We start from the raw sequence: 22890 nt of genomic DNA on the forward strand, positions 1-22890 counted from the left end.
ACCTTCAAACCTTGCACAGAATTTTCCTGTAAGCGTATGAACTTCATGAATCTGAGTAGGCAAAATGGTACTACACTGGTAGGAAAGCATCATTTGGGAGTTTTATTGCATTTTAGCTGCACATGGGGATAAAGATGTACTCTTTAAAAGAAGAACAATCATCAGTGAAGAAATAAGAAAAATCAAAGTAGTCTAAATGTTATTTCATTGCCTTCTCCAAGTGTATGGTTACCTACATCCACTGAAGCCTTCTCCTTATTTAAAGGTCTACATGTTATAGGCGATAATCTGCTAACAGCTTACCCATCTCAAAGCTCAACAGCATTACCAAGAGTTTATTACAAGTCTTGCTCCATGCTCCTGCTGCCGCACAATTTGCACAGGGACTTCTCTACACACCGGGTTTATGTACTTGAAGGTGTTACATTTAGAGAACAGCTACCCAACAACACAAAATTAGGGTCGATTTTACTTCTGGGCTTTAAACATTATTCCAGAATACATAGCGGTAAGTGTTGTAGTCTCTTTTCAACCTGTAACTTACACTTGGCAAAAGTAAGTAGGAAAAGAAAAACCAAACTTCTTTTTATTTTATTTTTCACTTTTTGAAAGCATTTTACACAGGTTTTGATCTTCAGAATACCTTGGAATCAGTAGAAAAAACTAACTGAACAGTTTGTCTTTACAATAGAAACCTTTCAGGAGTCAAAATTGAGACTAAAAAAATACATGCAAAACATACTCCTTTCAAAACACAACTTGAAACAAAGCACCAAACTACACAAATATGCAGAATGAAACAGCATTTAACATCACAGAAGTAGTCTTCATAAAAGGTGTAAAATTCACCTATTCACTAGGCACTGTTCACTTGTTTAAACAGAAGAGACAATAAAAATATTGTCCACAAACTTGCAATTTCAACTCAAAGGCTGTAGCTAGGAATTCCTCTACATGTCATGCTTTAATAGCGACCTGAAAGAAAAAACAAAATACATACACCATTAGACTTCCAAGGATTGACAGATTTTTAAGAGTTCTGTCTAAATTCACTGCCACCCCTCAAGTCTGCAGCGAATTTGAAAGTCTTACGATTTGTCTATGACAAAGTCCAGCAGTCAATACAGTTCTGCCAGTAAGTTCCTTTGTGTAGAAAAACTCCAATTCCTGTCATATGCCCAGGGCTGATGTTTCAGCACAATGAGAACTCACGTTCTAACTGTTCCCTACGTATCAGTAAAAGCAGTTACACTTGTTTTCATTTGGACACAAAGGATAAACATGAGAACACAACCTATTAATTCACCCTGTATCCATTACAAAGGGAGTATGCTAGGAATGCTATTGTGTTTTATTAACTTTCAGCCATCAAAATGCAGCTTTATCTTCCATGCAAATAAGCAACTCGGGGAAAAAAAAGCACTGTTTGGACCTCGGACAAAGTTAACCTCTTCTTTAACAAGTTACATTGGGAAATTTAGTTTCAGTGTTATAACGTGCAAGGCTTGGGAATTTGGCCCTGCTGTCCTAGAGGTAACCCAAACTGTCAGCATACTACAAAATCCTGTTTTAACAGTTTCGGAGAAAGAAACAGTCCCTCAGACTTTTTAACAAGTGGTATTATCTAGTTTATTTTTTTGCAGACTGAATATTTGCTCTGTTCTCGAGGTTGCCAGTTGCTCAATGAAACATTAAAGGGAACCGTGGTTCAAAAAAAAAAAAAACCTACACTGAAGTCAAACAGTGTTTATGGGCACAAAAGCTCAAAAGAAGTTCAAACAAAGTGGAAATTTGCTTTTGATATGCAAGCTCTGAGTCTACTTACGAGGTGAATAGGATCGAGATCTGGATCGAGATCTGTAGCCCCCTCGGCTGTAATAGGGGGATGGTGATCTCCTCCTGTGAAAGGGGGCAACAGAAACAATCCCTTCATTAGAGCCTGCTGCAGATGAGTGGCAGCAACTTTATGTGGATAACCCTATCCCAATCCTGGTATCAAGAGTGTACTTGGGAAAGCTAACGAGCACGTAAGTAGCTGATCAACATTTCCACTGGGTAACAAAGCAAAGATTTGAATTTTCTTAATACTCTTTTTATTACCATGTCAGAGCAATATTACTCTGGTCTAACAGAAGAAATACAAGCTGTCTTGCATTCACAATTTGACTACATGTGATTTTAGTGTTTCAAGCCAGGAGCATCCCAAACAAGCAGCGCAAGCCAAATCACACCTTAACTTTTAATCTTAATTATTTGTTCTGCAACGAGTTCATTTGACTAGCTGTCACTGCTACAACCAACCTCACTCCCAAACCCCTCCAATCCAGGCACTCCCAAATTCTGCATTTCCTTGCCTAGTTCCACTAATCTCCTAATAAAATAAAATATCCCCAACCATTCAGGACATTAAATTCTTGACATAAATCACAAGTTTTTCCTGCACAAAGCTGCACCACCCTGTCCCTATACTAACCTTTGAAATGAATTGCCCTGCTCACTGAAGAGCTGCAAGTACTCAGCATCCACCCAGTTTCTGTTAATGTGTTTAAAGATGTCCTAGACTTGATTCATAGAATACTCAAAAAATACGTGTAAGAATATTTCCACTGTTGACCGCACACTGAAAGCTTTCCTATCATACCTGTAAAATTGATCCCTGTCTTGAACAGCTCTCCATCCTCCTCCTCCTCCGCCACCACCTCCTCTGTGAATACAAAAGCAGAATGACTTTTGAAAATTTTAAAAATAAACACAAAAGTTCATTGTACAAGCAAAAAGCATCATCGAGCACAAGAAAGTGATGTAAAGACAGGAAAACACTGGTTCCTACACTGGATAATGCTGAATTACTTCCATTATATTCATTTTTAGGTATTTGTGGAATGAGTTAGCTAAACTCAGTGTCAAGGAACTGTTAAAGAGGACTCATGTTCCAGCTGACCAACATTGTATTTTACAATGTCATACTCTCCAACAAGCAGCAGTTTAAGATCAGTACATAGCCTTCGCTTCTAAGGCCATTTCTGTTCTCAGATGCTTACCCACTCGAGGCAAGCAATTTTACTTATTTATTTTTAAATTAGCATGATTGATTCACTGTCCTGAGGAAAAAGTGGATTCCAAGGTGGATGCAGAGAAAAACCCCACCCCCCTACATTTTAACACTTCACAATCATGTTTAAATGAGGGCATTTAAGAATTTGAGGTACAGCTTCTCCTTTTACAGGAGCTGCCTAGAACTGAAACAATACATTATAGTATGTAACAATATTAAGTGGTTGGGCTGGTACCTCCACAGATTTAGATACAGCAAAGCATTACCAGGAGGAGACTAAATCAAGTTTGGACTACGGAACAGTCACTGCCACAGATGCCTCACAGCAACTCAAAAAAGGCCATAAACCACATGAAGGACACAGAACCCCTAAACACCACACTTTCAATCAGCAGGTCTCCCTTTTAATTTTTTTTTTAAAGTCTTCTCCATTTGGTAGATAGCCAGCGTGCAAGTTAAGTTTTTTTAAGGTTATTCTTCAGTTTACAGATACTCTTCCAGACAAGATTAAGCATCCCATGGCAATGAGGAGAATTAACATGACAATTCCCATCTGAAATTGTATTTCCCTTAAGGCTTCATAGCACAGAGGGCAAGGAAGGGAAAAACACAAAATTGTTACCAATTGGTGTTCTAGGGTGGAGTAGTATGCAATGCTATACTGCATCTTTAACAATTCTATCTTTCCCATCCTCAAGGAAGTGCTTGTGACATACGCAACACTATTCTTCTCTCTCCCTCAAACGACCAATGCCTGTAGGATGAGAAAGTAGGTACCTGACCTGGGCAGACCATGCTATTTTAAAAGTAGCCACACACAAACCAGTTATGGCTTACTTTCAATCTTTCAGTATCTGCTACGGAAAGACATTATAAAGGTTCTGCAGTGAGCTTTAAAACATTGGGGTGGGTTTTTTTGTTGGTTGGTTGGCTATTTTTTTTGTTTTGTTTTGCCCTGCCCCCCCCCCCTTTTTTTAAGATAGGAATTGTCAATATTGTGAGTATTTCCACCCCAAAGCCCTAGTTCACAACAAACACAGGATGGGAGAGCGTGTAGGAAGGTCAGAACATCACCCAGCACATAACTGTCTCAAAGAGCTGGACTGAAGCATGGCCGTGAATTCTGATAAAGCTACACTCAGACTAGTACACTAACTGAAGTAGTCCATCTCCTCACATCACATCTTACTAGTCTGCTCTTCCTCATCTAATGCATGTAACTCTTCTTTTATGTTCAGTCACTACCACAGTCTGCAACTATTCTCACTAGCATGCACCCAGAACTGACATAATTACAACTTCTGATAATGTTTTACAAACATCTCAGCCACTGTTTGCTATTGGGAATGAAAAGGTAACACTTGAGCACTGAAGACTTAGGGTCATGCCACAATCTAAACAAGGAATAAACTACATTTTAAGAACATGCAAGCAGCAAACGACAGATTTCAAGGACAACCAGTACACCCTGACCGACCCTTTATGAAAGAATAAGGAAATCTATACTATGAAGAAGTGCAAGAAGACAGACCAATGGTGTAAAACTCTCACCAAACACTGCATAGCCCCACATCTTCTACTGGTCCTTAGGGACCTTTGCCATTTTTATAGGTTTACATCAGAACCCCATACAAAAAAAATGGAAAGTGGGAGAAGCAAGCTAGAAACACCACTTAACAGATTGCTTAGCAGGCTATGTTGCAAGTCTTTTCTGTTCCCCGACACTTTGGCGAGCTGCTTCAGTTAATTTACCCACTAGATTTCAGTTAATTACTTTTAGTACAGTAAGTGAGACAAGGCTATGTTAAGTATCCCAAGCAAGTTTTTGTACCTTGTGCTCTGAAACAAACTGAAAGTTTGGTCAGAGAGCCATCCACCACATATGAAAGCCTACATACAAGTCCTGGCAAAGTAAAACCCAACATATCTTGGTTCTTGTATGCCCAATATCAACTTCAGATTTTAGCTGCCACAGTCCTCCAAAATGTTCAAACCACTGATGTTTCAAGAAAATGGATTGCTAGAGGCAGAGAAGTACCCTAATGACTGCTTCCCAGAAATGTGAGCAGAACACTTGTCTCCTGTGTTCACTGTGATGATGTAGAGCACCTTGATGCCCTCCCTGCCCCCAGCAGCGCTGAAGCACTGTAGAAGCAAGGCATCTGATTTAAGGGACAACAGCAAGGCAGGGAGGGGAGAAACAGATTGGAAGCAATGCCAACAGCCTGGGAAGGAGAAAAAGTGGCTGAAAGTAGTACGAGGGGAAGGAAATTACTGCCTTCAGTCACTAACAATGACCATACAGCTACCAATACAAGTATAAAGATGTTATTTTCTTCTACACCTAGAAAGCAACAGAAGAGTACACTGAAAGCTAAGGTCACAGAATTTATTATTTCCTTTGTCTTTGACCTATAATGTGACAATGCTGTCGAATTCATGTATTTCCATAAATACATGGTTGCCATCCGGGAACAACCATAAATCCACCCATTGCTGATGCATTTAAGCTTTGCAAGCCACTTAGAAAGTATTACTATAGAATTCTGCAACTACAGGAACGTTTGGTAATTGCAGACAGAAAAAATGAGCTCTTATCTTTGTGTCCAACTTAATAGTGTCCCAGAAATTCACAGGGGACAAGTCTTGTTGGCAGTCATAATGGAAAATGCAGAAGACAAACTTGCTCCGTCACCAAAACCAATTACATACAAAATCTATTGAAAACATAGTTGGTATCAACTTTACTAGCCCTCTGACAATGTATATTGCCACCTGAACATTCACCTCTTTTAGCTAACTACTATGCTGTCAAACACAGAAGTTTAGACTGCAGACAGACAGAAATAGGAGGTATGAGTCCTTCAAGTAAAATGCACTCATCCAACCCGACAGAGTATGTTAAAAAAAAAAGCTTTTTTAATGCAAATGTCCAATACAGAACAGGTAATGTTCCAATCCCCGGTTCTTTATTTTTGTCAAGATTTGAGGTGCCATAATTATTAGTAGGGGATACTGGTGACCACTGCGATTTTCCACTTTTTGTCTACTGCACTATGCTCAAAAGATAAGTTGGCACTGTAATATCAACTCAAATATTAGATCTGCACCTGTATTCCCACCATTTCAATGCTAACAGATGAACCAACAAAAGATTCTTTTAAAATCAGAATATAGAGAACATACATTGTTTTTCAAAACTTAATGCAGATTAGAAACATTATGGACTAACTCATGCCACAGGTTAAACATCACAAAGTATTGCTCAATCTGACCAGTCTGATTTGTACTGAGCAGTCATTTTGGTAAAGATTCCATAGTGAGATTCCAGAATGACAGTGAGTGCAAAAATATTTTGGCATACGTATGTAGGATGAACTGCTTAACACCTACATAGGTAGAAATGTAGATGAGAAAGCAGTTTAAAAGGAGTCAAATATTACAAATATTGCCTCACCTGTATGACCTGCTGTAATAGTCACGATCATCATACCCTCTGTCATACCCTCTATCATAGTAATCTCGTCGTCGTGAGCTGCCACTACAAGTAGTGAAAGAGAATTACATTTAATAAAATATAAAATATTGTTTGCAGTGCTTTTCAGTAGGCATACAGTCAGTTATAGAGTATATACCATTTTAACTGGGTTATATTATTACCTTGCATCCTCACAGTTGAAATGATTGTAACCGCTCCTACTTTCCCATCAGTGCAGATGGAACAGAACTACTTAAATAATTGCTTTTTAAAATGCTTGAACTTTAAGACAGCTACTTTCCTCCTTGGTCTGAAACCTCTTAACCTTTAGATATCACAGGCACATGAGGAATTCCATTCTGTGACAACTCTTCATTCACTTTTAACTCTCTGAAAACTCCTTTGGAAGAACTTTCCGATTAAAAAACCAACCTGCAGTCTCAACACAACATCAACTACATGACCACCAGTACCATAAGCTGAAAGTCTTGGGAAAATAACTGGGAAATTACTTCGGAAAAATATTTACATTCTTGGCAACTTTAAGTCAAAAGCATACTCTGTGGATAGGGCAAACTGCACCACACAGCTGCTCAATTAGTATTTGTTAATTCACTCTTGAAAACTTGAGCTTGTAAAAGACATTAAGATTTGAAGGTACAGAGGACGACAACAACAAAAAAATCTTACTGCAGACTTATTTAAATGTTTAGATAGCTCATGTCTGGGCTGTATAACTAAGGAACACAGGTTCCTGCTCACTGTAATCCAGGCTGACCCTAGATCAGTCACTGGCAAGTGCTACATAAATTAACCCCTCCTATCTAAAGAGCTGGAAAGATACACATTACTACTGATGGCTGTCCACATGCAGTTTTTTTTTTTTTAAATTCTGAAGAGCTTCCTTTATCAGTTGAATTTTATAGTTTTCAGAAGCTTTGCCAGATAACCACATCAGTGTTAGCACAGCTCTTGTTAAAGAGACTTTTTTTTTTTTAAAAAGTAATTAGGCATCAACAGTGATTTTTGTATTTTAGTTTCTAGTACTGAAACATCCACATAATGTGCAGCACACAAGTCATAAGCAAGTAAACAGCTTTCAGAACAGTGCATTAATGCAAAAGGCTGATAAAAACTAGGAAATCCACACAGAATCAGGTCTCTTAGAGGAGATACAGAAAAGTTTTAAAAAACCCCACAATTATTACAATTCTGTTTGGAATTCTGTTTGTTTCCTATTCTGGTTTGGAAAAAAACCCACACAGGTAACTTACTAAGTGGGTCTTCCCATATAGATTCCCGGTGTAGGTGTGTGAGGTCTTTTTGTTATGGAGAAGTCTACCCGGATCCTTCTTCCATCCAGCTCCATTCCATTGGCACGTTCCTTTGCCTAAATGGAGTGATAGAATACAGTAAGCTGTAGGTATGAACTGTATTACCAAGACAAGTTTCTAACCACGGCTTCAAGTATTAAGAGAAGTCCTAAAATGGCTCAGTTAGGATGCACATCCAAGTTTCACTTATTCCTTATACATAACGCCTAACACAATCAGTAAGACATTCTAGGCCAGCTGGATGTAAGCTTCAGTAATCACTTAAAACATGACTTATATTGCATAAAAAGCCTGAAAGGAACATGATTTAACAATTGTTTCAGTATCTCTGTTTCTAACGTGATTAAGAGGAACCTTTGAACATGCTTATGTAGGGAGATGTAACCACTCCAACACATAACATGAAGCAAAGCATTTAGAAGTTAATAAAAGACTGTTATGTTAAGCTTTTTCTCCTCCAATACATCCCTCAAAACCTACCATAACCTTGAATATAGTAGTATCTGAGTCATACGCAAATCTGAAGTAAAAAAACCAAAACATTGGGGTTTTTTCTGCCAAGTAACAGGACCTACATCCAAAGCTCCAACCTAACATGGAAGCCTTCGTGCCAAATTTGGAAAAGAAGACACTAGAGACTTCGAGTAGGGGAATTTATGCAGAATATAAGCCTAGTTACAGCCCATAAGCACACTGCTCTCCAAGGGCTGGCCTGAGTGTAGAATTCTATACCTGGCAAGTATAGAATTCCCTGTTCATTCTGTAGCACTTGTAAACACAAATCCCACCATTTGTTACATGGTATTGACATTGCTTCGATTTACTGAATCCCTTTGGGTTTCCCATGGACATTTGCAGGCACCAGGAAGCCATGTACAGTCTGGCCTTTTATTTTCAGAAAAGGTTCACCCCTGCCCCTTTCAGACTGAAGCACTAGAAGTCAGCCAAATGCATGTTAGCACTCCTAAAGAGAGCTCTGAAATGGCTGTCTGGTCCACTCTGAACACGCCTTTTAGTAAATACAAGATCACACGCGGAGTTAGGAAGGAACTGTCATCTCATAATTAAAACAGAGAGCCTGTGTTTCTATTTTCTTTTCCCTGTTGGCATAGTTTGCACTACGGCTAGCCTGAAGTTTGCTTTTGTGAATTACACAACGGCTCAGCCTGCACAGGATCCAGTATTCATGCCTCTTCACTCTCTCCTCTGGTACACAGTAGATATCTTTTGAACTAAGAGTCTGACAGTTATTGTGAGGTGCCAAATATTTTTTAGGCCCCGAGTTTCCCCAGGCTATGTCCTTTTACAGAATATACATCCCAGCAACTGAGAACACAGCAAACGTCATACATTCTGTACCCCAACCTACTTCCTTAGCATCCTCAACGTTTTCGAAGTACACAAATGCAAATCCTCTGGAACGCCGAGACTGCTGATCATACACAATGGAAACATCGGCAATTGGACCATACTTGGAGAAAACTTCTCTAAGATCTCTTTCTGTGGTGTACAGACTCAATCCAAACACACCAAGACAACAGTTTGGGTCAGGATTTGCCTAAAGGAAGGGACAGATGGATATTAGAATAAAATTGCTTCTATTTGCAATACAAGGTATTTCACAAGTTGTGACTGTCAGAGCTTCAAGACAAAACAACAAAAAAGATACTGCTGAGATTCAGGTTGGGTTAACTTGCTAATAGACACTATTACAACCAAACCTACAGATACACAAGCCTCCTTTCACAAAAATACTTTGCATTTCTCAGGGTACTGTACAAACTACAGTTACAGCACATAATAGGTACTGTATTTAAAAGTTTTCCCTCCAAAGGCTAGCTGGTGACTGTTGAATGCGGAGACACATATACACAGAGGCCTGGATCACATCGTCATTTGTGTTAGTTATCTCTTTTTGCCCCCTACTTCAGCACAAACCACACCACACTCAGCCACCTGAGCCTGTAAAGCAGCTAAAAGCAAGCTGGTTTGCATGCTCATTTAATAAAGACACCATCAAAACAGCTTTTAATGAAATGTTTTATTTTCCCAAGCTTTCTAATCAAGAAACACACAAATGTTTCTACCTCCTAATTCCACCCCCATCCTTTGCTGCATACATTCACTCAGTTATTACTGCAGGTATACTGACAACAGCCTGCACTGGTAGCACTTCTAAAAGCATCTGTTAAAAAACAAGACACCCCCACCCCACAATCCTAAGCAAACTTATGGAGAGCCATGGTTTATCAAAAGTCAAACGGCAATTAACCTCAACACCATCTTTTAAATAGACCTGAGCGGGAAGCAGAATGTTTTTCTGGAAAACCCCAATGAATTAATTCAGTGATTTCAGGATGTATTCAGGACTATGTATGAGTCATCTACTTCTGTAACAGACATACCCTGTTTCCAATATGACGTCTGCGAGTAGACATGGGTGAATGGCTGTGACTGTGTCGTCGCCGATAATCCCGACTGTAAGACCTACTTCTGGATCTCCTATGAGAGCGGGAACGAGAGCGTGATCTTGTGTAGTGTCTACGGGAACTCCTCCTTGATCTAGATCTGAGGAAAAAAAGAAAAAGGTACAGTGTTGTGTTCGTTTGGGTTTTTTTCACCCTTCAAAAATACATCAGATATTCACAAACAAAAAGCCCAAATAACCATTTTCTAAAAACCTGCAATACCACATGATTCAGCTATAATCAATTTAGTCACTATTCTCAAGGACTGTGTGCTAAATCTTTACAATTAGATTACTGTACATGCTCTCAGAGCGTTTCTACTGCAGAGCAGGAACCTCAACTTCCATTTTAGTTAGCTTTTAACTTTCTCTAACAAGGCTATCCTAGTTTGACACGGTATATGCTTAGAATATTCACAGCATTTACAGTAGCATTTAAGTAAAAATAGCTGGGGTGGCTTTCTTTTAAAGAACAGAAAAAGGGAACAGGAGTAAATATGACTTAACATAAAGCACGCACGATTGCAGAGGTGCACACTTCTGCTTATTCTAGCACTCAGAATAGCACTGCTTTCAGTGACACTGAAAAGCAAATAACTTTTTTCACATTGCATAATTACAAGCACAGAACTCTGGCAGATGCCCCTGAAACAGAGCTTAACACAACTGAAGAAATTAAGCTGTAGTAGGCTTATTTACCTTCTGGTATTTCAACAGTTATTTAACATTAGTTGTTCATCAATGTTTACAGGTTCACGCTCCAAGCGTGTTTAGGCAAAGGTGCAACTGCTCACTAATTTCAGCCCAGGCCTCCTCAGAACAGTTCCAGAAATGTTTTCTGACAGCACTAGGTCTGTGGAGATGAGGTTCTGAAACACTTCAATTCCTTCCACTAAACCCTCAGCACTCCCAACACAGACAGCCTTATTGAAAAGCTGGGCAGGCACTTAAACTGGAATACTACACCTGAGCTTGGCCTGCTGATGGCCATCACTGAATAATCTGCATTCCACACAACTACAGAGAAAATCACTGCAAGGCTAAGAAGTGCAATAAACAATTTAATATTCAAAGGCTCTTAGTCATAAATTGTTAATCTTCTGACTCGTTTGGGTCTTAAATGTCCTTCCTCTAGTTTGTGGAAGCCAAGGTAGTAAGTACTGACCAAGACCATAAGCTACCATCATTGCACAACTGTGTTTCACAGTAATACCACCACTACGCTAGCATGAATGAAGTCCTTAACCTGAACCCGTTTTTACTCCTGAGCATTTAACAGCTTCTTCCACAGTCAGGATTTCTCACTAGGTAAGTGTCGCCAGACAGCCAAACTGCACAATATACACTCTGTACATTATAGGCGTCCTTAAAAAAAAAAACCATGCCTTCAACCACATCAGAAGTGAGCCAGCTAAGTTCTGTCCTCCTCAACTTGAAACATGTATACATGTCCAGGAGAAGTTACTTCAGCATGTCCCATTACGATACTTCTAACTATGTATATAGAAAGAATAAATTATTTTCAGCAACAGAAAGTTTAAAAAAAAAAAAAAAAAAAGAGAACTTCCCTAAGGTGGGGAAGACAGTGAAGACAGACAGAAATAATAATAATAAATAAAAAAAAAAAAGAAGTTCAACACATGCATACAGCCACATTTCAACCGCTGACATAGAGAAAAACTGAAGGTAAACACAGAACTGATGGTTCCAGGTAACAGAATGCACCCATTACACTGAACAAGAGCAGGACACTTCTAAACCAAGCAATCCATTATGTGAGAGAACAAGGCTTATTTTAAATAGGCACTGCTCATATTCCTGCCTTAAATGTCATACTGCCATTCTCCTTTGCTGCAAAGTCATCGCAGTTGAAAATCCTATTCCTTTGTTAAGAATTGTTTAGGCTTCAGAGTCAGCCAAAGATAACAAGCTTGCTATGCTGATGATGAAAACTTCAATAAAAGCAGATTCTTAAATCAAGTACATCCACACCCCAACTGATAAATACGCCAGGACACAGATTTGTTCCCAAATCAAAGTTTAATTTATAAAGCTGGTAACTCAAAAATACATTTGCAACAGAAACTGCCAAGAAATATGAAAGGTCTCTCAATGTTATTTCTCTGGTGAGAGCCAGTTAGATGACCTGCTCATGACCACATCCAAACGCATGACGGCACTGAAAACAGATATAAGTATGTTGGTTCTAAATATGTGCCTTGACACAATTGTGCCAGAAATCTGCTAATGAACAACTCTGTGCAATATAATTCCAGTATTTCCAGCCATAGGCATTTTCAAGACAGCTGTTAAATGCTCAGGAAGCCACGGGAGTCATAAGCTTCTACTTTTGTACTCAAAAAGTCACTTCCCAGGGTATTATTTAAAGGGTGATTTCTTATAAGAGTGAACAGTTTGCCAGGTTTCTCGTAAATTCTAGATCTTGCATTTGCTTCTTCCAGCATTTTATACAATTTATGATTGTGTTCTTACACAGTATTATGGTTATTCTGCAAGTGAGAAACATGGTGCAAGAGTATGGAATCCCTAGGGGTTATGGATTAAGGTGCAGAAGGACATGCTGGGCTGGGTCCTGACTTGCTTGTTATTTTAAAATTACAAGGTTCCCCAAAGGTGGTTTGCTGTCTCCATCCTCTGAGGTTTTCAAAACCCAAGTGGATAAAGCCCTGAGAACATGGCCTGAGCCCACAGCCGACTCTGCCTTGAGCAGGATTTTGGATTGGACCCTTCCTGAGCTGTCCTATGAATCTCTCACTGCTAGCAATTCCAGAGGTCACTGACTTCATACTATATAAAGCAATATTACTCTACCAAGTATTTATTAATTTAATTTGACATACTTGCTTTTGCACTACAGGGATTGCCAAGTACATGATTTGACACTTGTGACTATGCCTGAAGTACACAGAAGAGACAAGCTCACTCCTTTACTGTCAAAATTTCCCATGTATTTTCCTTCTTACAAAAGCCTTTCAAACTGATCACTTTGATCTTGCAAGGAGATCTAAACACAGTATTTGATAGTGTTTTCTGTCCTGGGTGATCACTAATAGCACAGTATCTTCCGGCACTGTCATTCTTCCTTCAGCCTGACCCCGAGGCTTTGGCAGGCCTAATTCATTGCTTATATACATAAAAAGTATATTGTGAACAGCTCAACTGAAAACCCCACTGCTGAAACCCAAGTTTTTTTAACCTGAATGCTTACGAATGAGTAAAACTATCAACATATTCATTTCTGTAGTTAGCACTCAATTATCTAGACTCTTTAGAAAAAACATTATTCACCCATGTACAGGTTTTGCCCTTCTATTCATTCTTTATTAAATATGTACCTCTTACATTACATAGGGTTTACCAGGTGTGTCAAGTGGCTAGCAGTGACGTTCATAGTCTTATATCTGGACTATCAGCATATTTTATGTCTCAGTTATGTCCGTTAACAGTTTCAAGAGGAATTCTGTCACTGCACACAGCTTACTTAGCAGATGAGTATAAGGACAGGTAGGTAATACAGTGCAAAAAGCATTGTCATAGTGTACATTCGTGTTGCCACGTAACAAATACAATAAGCAAGCTACTTTCTCCGCAACTTTTTTTGAGAGCTTGAAAAGCTGTCTAATCTTTAAAGCTTTCCAGCCTGTTAATTTTCAAGGTAAATTAATATATATTTAAAAGGTCACAGATGTCTGTTGAAATTCACATTTATCTCTGTTAAGTGTATCACTGTTTCTTTTTCATAGAATATACCGTTAACTACTCCAGAAATATCATTGCTTCCAGTGAGAAAATGTAATACATTCATGTGACCTAAAATGGAAAATCTGCTGATGCACGTATTTCTTTTAATGCACAGAAGAACTAAGATCTAGAGTTCCTAATGCTTCACACTCAGAAACTGGCCATTACTCTAATGTAATGCCTTAAAAGGCAGACCACTTCCAAACTGTACCAGCAGAAAGCCTACATAGCTGACTACCTCTTATCAAAAGCTGCAAAAAGATCTAACTTGATAGTTCAGCTTTTCAAATCTTGAAACCACACATCCCCCTTTGGATTCAATGTCCACAGATCACCAATTATCTCTGGAAACAGAATTGGGCTAAACTGGATTTCAGTTCACCTCTGACATAATCATCTGACTTGTGAAGAGGAGGAAGAGGTAAAAGAAGTAAACTCACCTGGATTCAGACCTGGATCTAGATTTTGACCTGGAACGCCTGGAATCCTCCTTAGATCGAGATCTTGCAGGGGTGTGCCTCCCCGACTTGCCAGACCCATGAGCACTTCCGCTTCTGGAAGCAGAACGGGATTCCTGCACGCAGATATTGAAAGCCTAATTTGTACACAATTTCTCGTTTACCTAAGGTCTGTAAACAAGCTCCAGTGAAATAAATGGTAAAAATTCATATCTATGTGTCCGGGCAGTTGGCATTAGAACTGCCTAGATTTTTAAGAAGTTTTTTTTTTCCCTGGTAGACACTTCTTTACCCTGCATATACTTTTGCTATTAAACAGATAATGCATGCATGTTTAGCAAAATATACAGGGACACATAAACAGACTAGTAATTACTTAGCGTAGTGCTTTCAGATTCCAGATTACTTCTTATCTTAACTTCATTTTTATTCCTTTTCTTCATTCTTCCGTTTCAAATTCTGACTTCTTTCATCTTCCCCACTTCACACAAATTGCTCAATATTCTACAAGTGGGACTTCTGGTCTGATAATTAGCATGCATTCACTTTCTTTTTTTTCAAATTTCAGCTTCACTTATTCCTGAGCTTCAAATAATTCTCATTTATAAAACTTGTCAAATGGCGACTTCCGCATTTTCCTTCTTCAACATTAACCTTAATAGAAAAAGAACAGGATGAAGAATATTTAAAAACTCCAGGATAAAATCTAGTGCCAAAACTGAAACTAGAAAAAAAATGTTTTGTGGACTTTTACTATATATGCAGTTCAAGAATTGAATCTACCAAATGCCCTACTATTTTATAAACAGATTCAGTCAATTCAGTTTAACTTAGTACTAAGTAACTGAATTTGCTATTTATGCCTGTATTTAATAGCAAATGTACAGTGGATCAACTGAATATCTACTAATGAATTCTAGCATTAGGAAACTCAAAATACTTTGCACTGTCAGCCACATACTTCGATAAAATCAACAAGAAGTGACTTAAGTAAGGTCCCTACTGCAGCCAGAGATGACTAACTGATGTGCTTTTTGAATGCAGAAAGCACAACACGGTTGGTCTTTCAATGACTTACAATTATTTTACTTTTTGGGACATTCTTGCAGTTTAGAAGGCCTGGTTTGAAGGTGTATGAGCACACTCAACCTACTCTTCCTGCACAAGTGTGATTACATACGCAGACTTCACACTCCCAAATCATAATTTTCCACTGACCAAAAATGCAATTCTGTGCAACGCACTCAAACACTGTTTTGGAATAATACCCCATCTACTCTATTATTTACTTGCAATCTTCTTTAGTAATGATATAACCTGATTACCATTTTCAACTTTTAAATATATATATATGTATGTATGTATGTATTTTTAATCAGTATAATGCTTAACTTCAGTTACGTGGCTTAAAACACTTGGTTTGAACACACTAGAAGGTATCTATTTCAAGATATTAGAGAAAATTTAAAATTCAGCAGCAGAATTCTATTTTTTCCTAAAAATAAACAATTCTAAATTTTGTGTCAATTCTGATCAAGAATGCTGACTAACGACACCGGAGTAACAGATTTTTCTCAAAAATCACTTGTTGTATCTTTGTAACATCTCTTAAACATGAACACTCAACTTAATGGGCATTCTGTACTAAGCATTCAGAAATTCATTTGCTAACCCAAAATTTAATCACGCTTAAACCACTTCCATACAACTTAAAACAAAGTTTAGCCATTTACAATTGCCTACCATACAATACTGGGGAACAGGACATGACTTGCAGGAGAAAGCAGATTTTCAATACCAAGAGCAACAGAAATAATGCAAAGTTGGTCAAGGCCATATTCTCCTCTGCAAAAATGTTTAAAGAGGTGTTCTGAACTATAGCCACCTCATATATTATTAACCCTGCAAAGGGCAGTGCAAATATTGAGAACTAATTTAAGTTACAAATAACAAATTTAAACTAAACCCACTACTACCTTCAAAAGAAAACAATCCATGGAGATGACTTCTGAATTAATGTATTTATTTAGCCATAAGAAGTCTTCAACTCTTTTAAAAAGGGTTAGACAAAGCAAGATTGAAGAAGGGCTAAAAACCAAAACTAAGGCTGTTCTTGATTTGAGGAAAAATACTTCTGTTCAAGAAACGTAACTCTCTGACAGATTCAGGCTAGACAGAAGCCGCCATATACTGAAAAGGACAAGAAACGCACAATGGGAGGGAAGCAGCAGGGAGGATCTTGCCCATAAACATACCCCATATCCTTTAGTTTTTAGAAGTCAAAAAGCTTTCAAGAAATCAGTAGAGAATGGTATTAGCATAAAGAAATGAGTGAAGTCCTCACCTATTTGATACATTTTTTTGGACAATCTTTGGTATATCATGTTAAGACTTATGTGGAAACTGGACACCTAGGATCTGAGAATAAACTTAGGAAGAAAAAAAACTTAAGACAACTGTATATCTAAATCAGAAAATGAAACAGCTGGCTTATTTTCAATAAGCTCCTTTGGACTTTACAACATTTTCCAGTTTTTAAACATCTACATTTTGTTTCCAGATCATCCTTCTTCAAAGCCCTTATCTTCAATCTAATACATTTTACAGGATTATGTCACTTCTTTATTACTTCCGGCCTCAAAGGAATTCATTGCACCTCGCCTGCTCCAGATATTACTAAGACTGGTAATCCCTAAAATTCAAAGTTGTTACCCTCCCCACCCCAACCCCCAGGAAATCCTCCCTACCCAAAGTTTCAAGCACCAGGAGCCTGCAGCACTCCAAACTTAGTTCACTCCCCATTATACTGACACCTGCAGCATTCCAAACTTAGTTCACTCCCCATTATAGTGACACCCATTGAAGGGTCACACAGGCCACTCTCACAGCTCATTTAAATTGCAGAGTTTCTACTATCTAGTTTTGTTGTTCTTGATACATTTTCTTTCTCTACTTTTTGCTCTTTCACTTTGTGAATTTCAAATTTTTTTAAAATGCCAAAGTAGGCTCCTGTCATGGCGTGCAGAAGAGAGAAGAAGAAACAACCTTTATCCTGCCTGTATTCAAACACTGCTGGTAAGCAGATCAAGACTGGCGTTTGCTATTAAATAGCCGGGGGTTTTTTCTAACCTTGAGTTTGTGAAGCATGGATTTTAAAAACTACCAGATCCCTTGATCTTTACCAACAGTTCTTCCCCTTCATCAGGCATTACTGGAATTCAGGTGGAAGCCCTTAAGTCTAGGCTTGTGGTTTTCAAACTATTCTTTCCATACTTTAAGCACCAACGTGTAATACTGAAGGGACAATACTTTTATTTTAACACCTCTAAGCACATCCATAAAGATGCAGTACAGTCATCTACTCTATAAGCAGGCAATGTCACAACAGCAGGATTATTTTGGGGGCAGTCAGTAGAAAAGGTTTCCACAGACAGAAGCAGCTGCGAGGTAATTTAAGTGAGGACCATGTGTTCTTTGCACTTCTGAGAACCAGTTTTTCCTCACGGGAATACAAGTTACAGATTTCAGTTACTTAATGTAAGATACAGGCAAATAAAATAATTAGTATTTTTTAAATCCTAAATCCCTACAAACTTACATATTTCCACTTGTTTTCCTAAGGAAGGGTGCAGCCTCACATTACACATTACCAAATCTGCAGTCAGATTTATTCAAGGTATAATTGTGCTATCTTCACATTCCTTCAACCTCTCTACTACTGAATTTAGCAATTGATCCAACAGAAAAATAACACCTTTTGCCTCTCTTCCCCCTGAAGCACAGAGTCACCAGATCAGATCACTGCTGGGGGGGGGGGGGGAAGGCTGCAAATCCCCTTTCCACAACAGTTTCCAAACTCCACCAAAAAAAAAGACAAGAACGTGTTTTGAAAAAAAACAAGCTAACAGACCATGAGCACGGAAGCCCAGCTTCCTCACACCACCTCTGCCACTTGTGCTGACCCTGTGGGCTCATTCGGTGCACTAAGCTGGCAAGAAACTAATCCATCAGCAAAAAGCAAACTATTATCTGACAGCTTAGGGTACTGAATCAGCCCACCAAGAAGTCCGATCAAGTGCCAGCTGATGAAGGAGGAACACAGAAAATGACCTATCTTTTTGGTGGCATCAAGCTATCAGATTGTTTCTAAGCTTTTGAAACTGCTTTCTTAGACCTTTTTCCACAACTTAGTAGTAAAGTCAGCATTTTTGAAAATATATGTGTTAAGTACCTTGTAAGTAGATCTATAAATTGAGCATTTATACCATTCAAATTACACTGATTAAAAAAACCAAACAAAAAACCTGACTACCATATTAAACAGTTTCTGATCAGACACATACCAAATAATCACTATCAGTATTAACTAATTCACAGGACGAGACTATTTTTTCCTCTAACTAGTCTTCTTTCCAACCCTTCCATGCCTGAATCACATGCACCTCAGTGAGCACAATTTCAATGAATGAAAACAAAATAAAAGTGACTTGGAAAAACGTGGCAATTATTACAACATACTGACAGTATCTGAAGTATTGGTAGCATTTAATAATTTAGTCTCTTCAGTTAAAAAAAGTTTCCAGAGTTCAATCCCACTATGGAGTATAAACTGTAAAAGAGAATTTGACTGGGGATTTTTTTTTTTCTTTTTAAACTGTGACATAAACCAGTTTAAGTTTGTGTTGCTGCTGAAATAGCAAGTCCCATTACTTTTGAAAGCACCTGGTATTTCTTCTTCATCCCCAATGCTGATATTAAGACTCATGGCTACACAATCAAGTCAAGCCTGCAAACCAATGCAGCTAGAAACAGAATCAGAAAAAAATATCAGCTGATTTAATTCCCAGATTTGACTGACTGTACAAATACTAGTACAAGGGAGAAAGCGGGAACACATTTTCAGAAGCGCAATTCTTGTTGGCAGCATGGACTTGGAACAGCTTAACAGACAGTTGTAAAGTCATATGCTAGATTAGTTATCCAAACACTGTTTCTACTCTGCAGAGACTTCAGCACTTCCAGGTTGAAAAAGTAGAAAGCCATTGACTCAGTAAAATACAAGCCTTAAGTAAACAAAAAAAATCATAAATAACACTGGCAATGGCATTAGAAAAGCCACTCCCTGATCTAGTCTGAAATAGCAGGCTTGTAGCTGTATGGTTTTATCTTTTAGTTTTACAAACACGTACGTTGCATACAACTTACCTATTTACGATTCACAAAAGTTCAGGCATAACTCATTTTAAGCCTTGGTGAAGACTGCCTGCACGTGATTCATGTTTTTTTTTTTATTAATAAAAGTATAGAAAAGATAAAATAGAAAAGTAGGTGGGACAGCAACTGCTGTCCTATCATTCCCTGCACAATTATGTTTCAAAAAGACTGCTACAAAAGTTTTAATAATTCCACTCATTCTGATTGAAAATACAATGCAGGTTATCCTGGCAAACTTGAGTAAAGTTAGGCTACCATCTTAAATTGGTTTTCAGTCCAGCTTGCACAATAGCAATTAAATTAACTTTTTAAAAAACCTAACACACAGAAATCCACCTTGAGCAAGTCAGAAGCAATACTCCCTCACTAAAAATATACCAGTTGTAAGAGTGACATGAAGACACCAATGAAAAGATAATACTGGGGGTGGCACGAGTCTATTCTTTAATCGATATACCTTCCATCGTTCATTTGCATCTAGCATTTTTAGCTTCCTGAAGACCAAATTTTTCTAACCTAACCTACCTTGAAGTAGAAACACTCATACTATTAAAGATTACAGTGAATCTGAATAAGACATGGCCATATTCGAAGAAAGACACTGCAAGACACTGCAATTTTGTGCTCAGAATTATGACTTTCTCTTTCACTTTTTTTGCTACCTCCAGTGAAGGTTTAAAATTTAAACTACTTATCACCTCCACAACTCCCTCTGATGCTGCAATAAGTTAGAAGCTTACAAACTGATGCTGAAAAAATAAAACAAAACACAGTATTGAACCCTGCACTGCACTTGTCTGTTGTAGTAAAAATTAAAGACCTCAAAGGAAAACAAGACTGATTCACTTAAGAAAAAACAACTATAGGTAATCTGTATTGCAGATTTACATTACAAACGTGAAGCTTAGCAGGTCATCTACTGCGATATTAGTAAAATTCCATCCAGACAGTAACATCTTCCAGCAACTATGCAGTTTAAGAGAACATGTACTGCAGGTTTCACAAAGCAAGGATATTGGCCTAGCACTAAGAGCGTTCAGCTTGAGGTTTAACACTTCGACTACTGCAGTCGCATTTAAATTAAATTAAGAGGCCAAGCCACCTGGATGCAAGGCTGCAACTACATCAAGAAGCTTCAAGAGTTAATATTTTACAAGCAAGCGCGAGGAGCAGCAAATCGGAGCTCTAATTAGAAAGTAGTTCACCAAAAGCGAATTGCAATGCAGCTTTGGAGCATAACAAAGGCTCAGACTACTACCGGGTCGGCGTTTTCCTTTCCTACCCAGACGCTGGGGGACGGAGGACGAGGCACCACGGCACCAGCCGAGAGCGCCGCAGCCCGGCTGCGACCTCGGAGGAACCTGAAGGGCCGTGTACCCCCAGCGCTGCCGCGGGAGGCACGGGGGAGCGGAGCCGGCCGCCCCCTGCCCTCCTGCCGGCACTGCGGTGGCAGCTGGCAGCGGCCGCCCAGCCTCGCCACAGTCCGTGCCCCACCATGGTCGGGGCAGGGACGAGGCAGCCCCGGCGGGGAGAGAAGCGCCGGCGGGGGCGCAGCGGCAGGGCCCGGGACGCGCAGCTCCGCCGCCCTCGGCCATTTTGTCCCTCTCCGGCGCGCCCGGTCACCAGCCCAAGATGGCGCCGAGCAGACTCACCATGGAGCGCGCCTGCAGGCGGGCAGCTAGAGCGTCCCCGCCGCGCGCGCCCACCGCCTTCCCGGCCGGGCCAGCCGCCATCTTCCCCCCTCCAAGCCCCGGCCCCGCCGGGCCTCCCGCGCGTCCGCCGGGGCCTCCTCGCCCGCCACGCCGCGGCGGCGCCTCCCGCGACGGCTCCGCCACCCGCTCCGCCCAGGCCGCGGGACGGGGACACGGGGGCGACCGCGTCGCCCTAAGAGGGGCGGAGGAGGGGCGAGGTGGGGTGCGGGGGCCCGGCCGGGCAGCGCACTCAAGCTCCGTGTATTACCCGCTCGCCGTAGTTCTGCTCCCCGCTGTCGCTCATCGTCCCGCCGCACCGCTCCCCGCCACCGCCGCGCCGACCCGACCCGACCGTCCCCGGCGCCAGCGCTCTCCGCAGAGGAAGTGACGCGACCCCCGCGCGCGCGCCATGCCCCGCCCCCTCCGCCCGGGAGGTGAAGGCCCCGCCCCCCCCACTGCCGTGGGGTGGAGGCTCTGGCTTCTGGCGGCGGTCGCTGGTGGTCGCCCCCCCACACCTCCGCCGCGGGTTCGGGAGCTTCTCGGTCCCGGGGGGTCACAGCCTGACGAGTGACCCCTTCAGAGCCAGCCCCAGTGTCGGGTGGAGATGGTCCTGCCTGCCCGGCCTGGGGAGGCTGCGGCCAAGGCCAGGATCTCCTCCTTCCCCCCCGGCCTCACCCTCCACAGGCTGCGCGGGCCGTGGGAACGGTTTAAAAAAATCACTGTGATTGCAAGGGGCGTTCTTGGAGGAGATGCCCAAGAGTTTTAAAGCATTAGTTTAGTGCAGGTTGGGATTGAATATTGGGATATTTCTAGAATACCCACGTGAGGGCAGCATAGCGTCACTGAATAGCCATTTTTGCTCAGGCCTTTAATAGTCATTTCTGCTCAGGCCTTGAATTGTTTCTTCGTAAAACACGTACCACTGCGTCTGCGAGGAGTGACACAAGCACCTTTTTCTCCATCACAGGCACTCCGGCTGCCACTGACTGTTGTCACATTTGTTTTATTTCACCCTGGCAAGACAAGCAGCACAAGTAAAGCACCATCATCCCCAAAGGGTCAACGCAGCTCTGATTATGCAGGTATTAAAACAAGGACACCCAAATGGAGTGGACAACCATGACTTAAAATACACCTCTTCAGTTTAAGCAAAATACCAACTTATTCATTGCTCTTGAAACCACAGCACTGTGCGAGTTGAAGTCTGGAGACAGAAGGAGTCATCACACCCGGTCAGCCCATCCCAGTGTACCGGTTTACCCCACACGCTGCCGCTGAAGGATGCGATCCCACTCCACGATTGCTCCCATAACCATCTGACACGCCAGCAGCAATTATTTTTCTTCACATAAATGCATTTTCTGTATAGGGAGAGATGGGACAATGCTCTGCGCACCCCTCCATTTCTGCTGTTAAACAAGCAGCGAGGCA

At 40.5% G+C, this 22890-nt stretch overlaps 1 protein-coding gene across 2 annotated transcripts; it reads right to left on the reverse strand.

Moving 5' to 3' along the window:
- Window positions 1-560: 560 nt before the first annotated feature.
- On the reverse strand, window positions 561-21844 carry TRA2B (transformer 2 beta homolog). 2 transcript variants are annotated; one of them, XM_052803259.1, is made up of 9 exons: window positions 21728-21844; window positions 14537-14670; window positions 10273-10435; window positions 9237-9425; window positions 7808-7923; window positions 6513-6596; window positions 2642-2704; window positions 1826-1899; window positions 561-975 (listed from the first exon to the last, which is right to left on the reverse strand). In XM_052803259.1, exons 1-9 carry the CDS (start codon window positions 21761-21763, stop codon window positions 965-967), a joined length of 870 nt encoding a protein of 289 aa, XP_052659219.1. In that variant the 5' UTR covers window positions 21764-21844; the 3' UTR covers window positions 561-964. The 2 variants fall into 2 exon arrangements, with proteins under 2 accessions (XP_052659219.1, XP_052659220.1); XM_052803260.1 differs by lacking the exon at window positions 561-975 and having other exon boundaries at window positions 1818-1899.
- Window positions 21845-22890: the final 1046 nt, after the last annotated feature.

This window comes from Harpia harpyja, chromosome 12 (assembly GCF_026419915.1).
Source record: "Harpia harpyja isolate bHarHar1 chromosome 12, bHarHar1 primary haplotype, whole genome shotgun sequence".
Classification (NCBI taxonomy): domain Eukaryota; kingdom Metazoa; phylum Chordata; class Aves; order Accipitriformes; family Accipitridae; genus Harpia; species Harpia harpyja.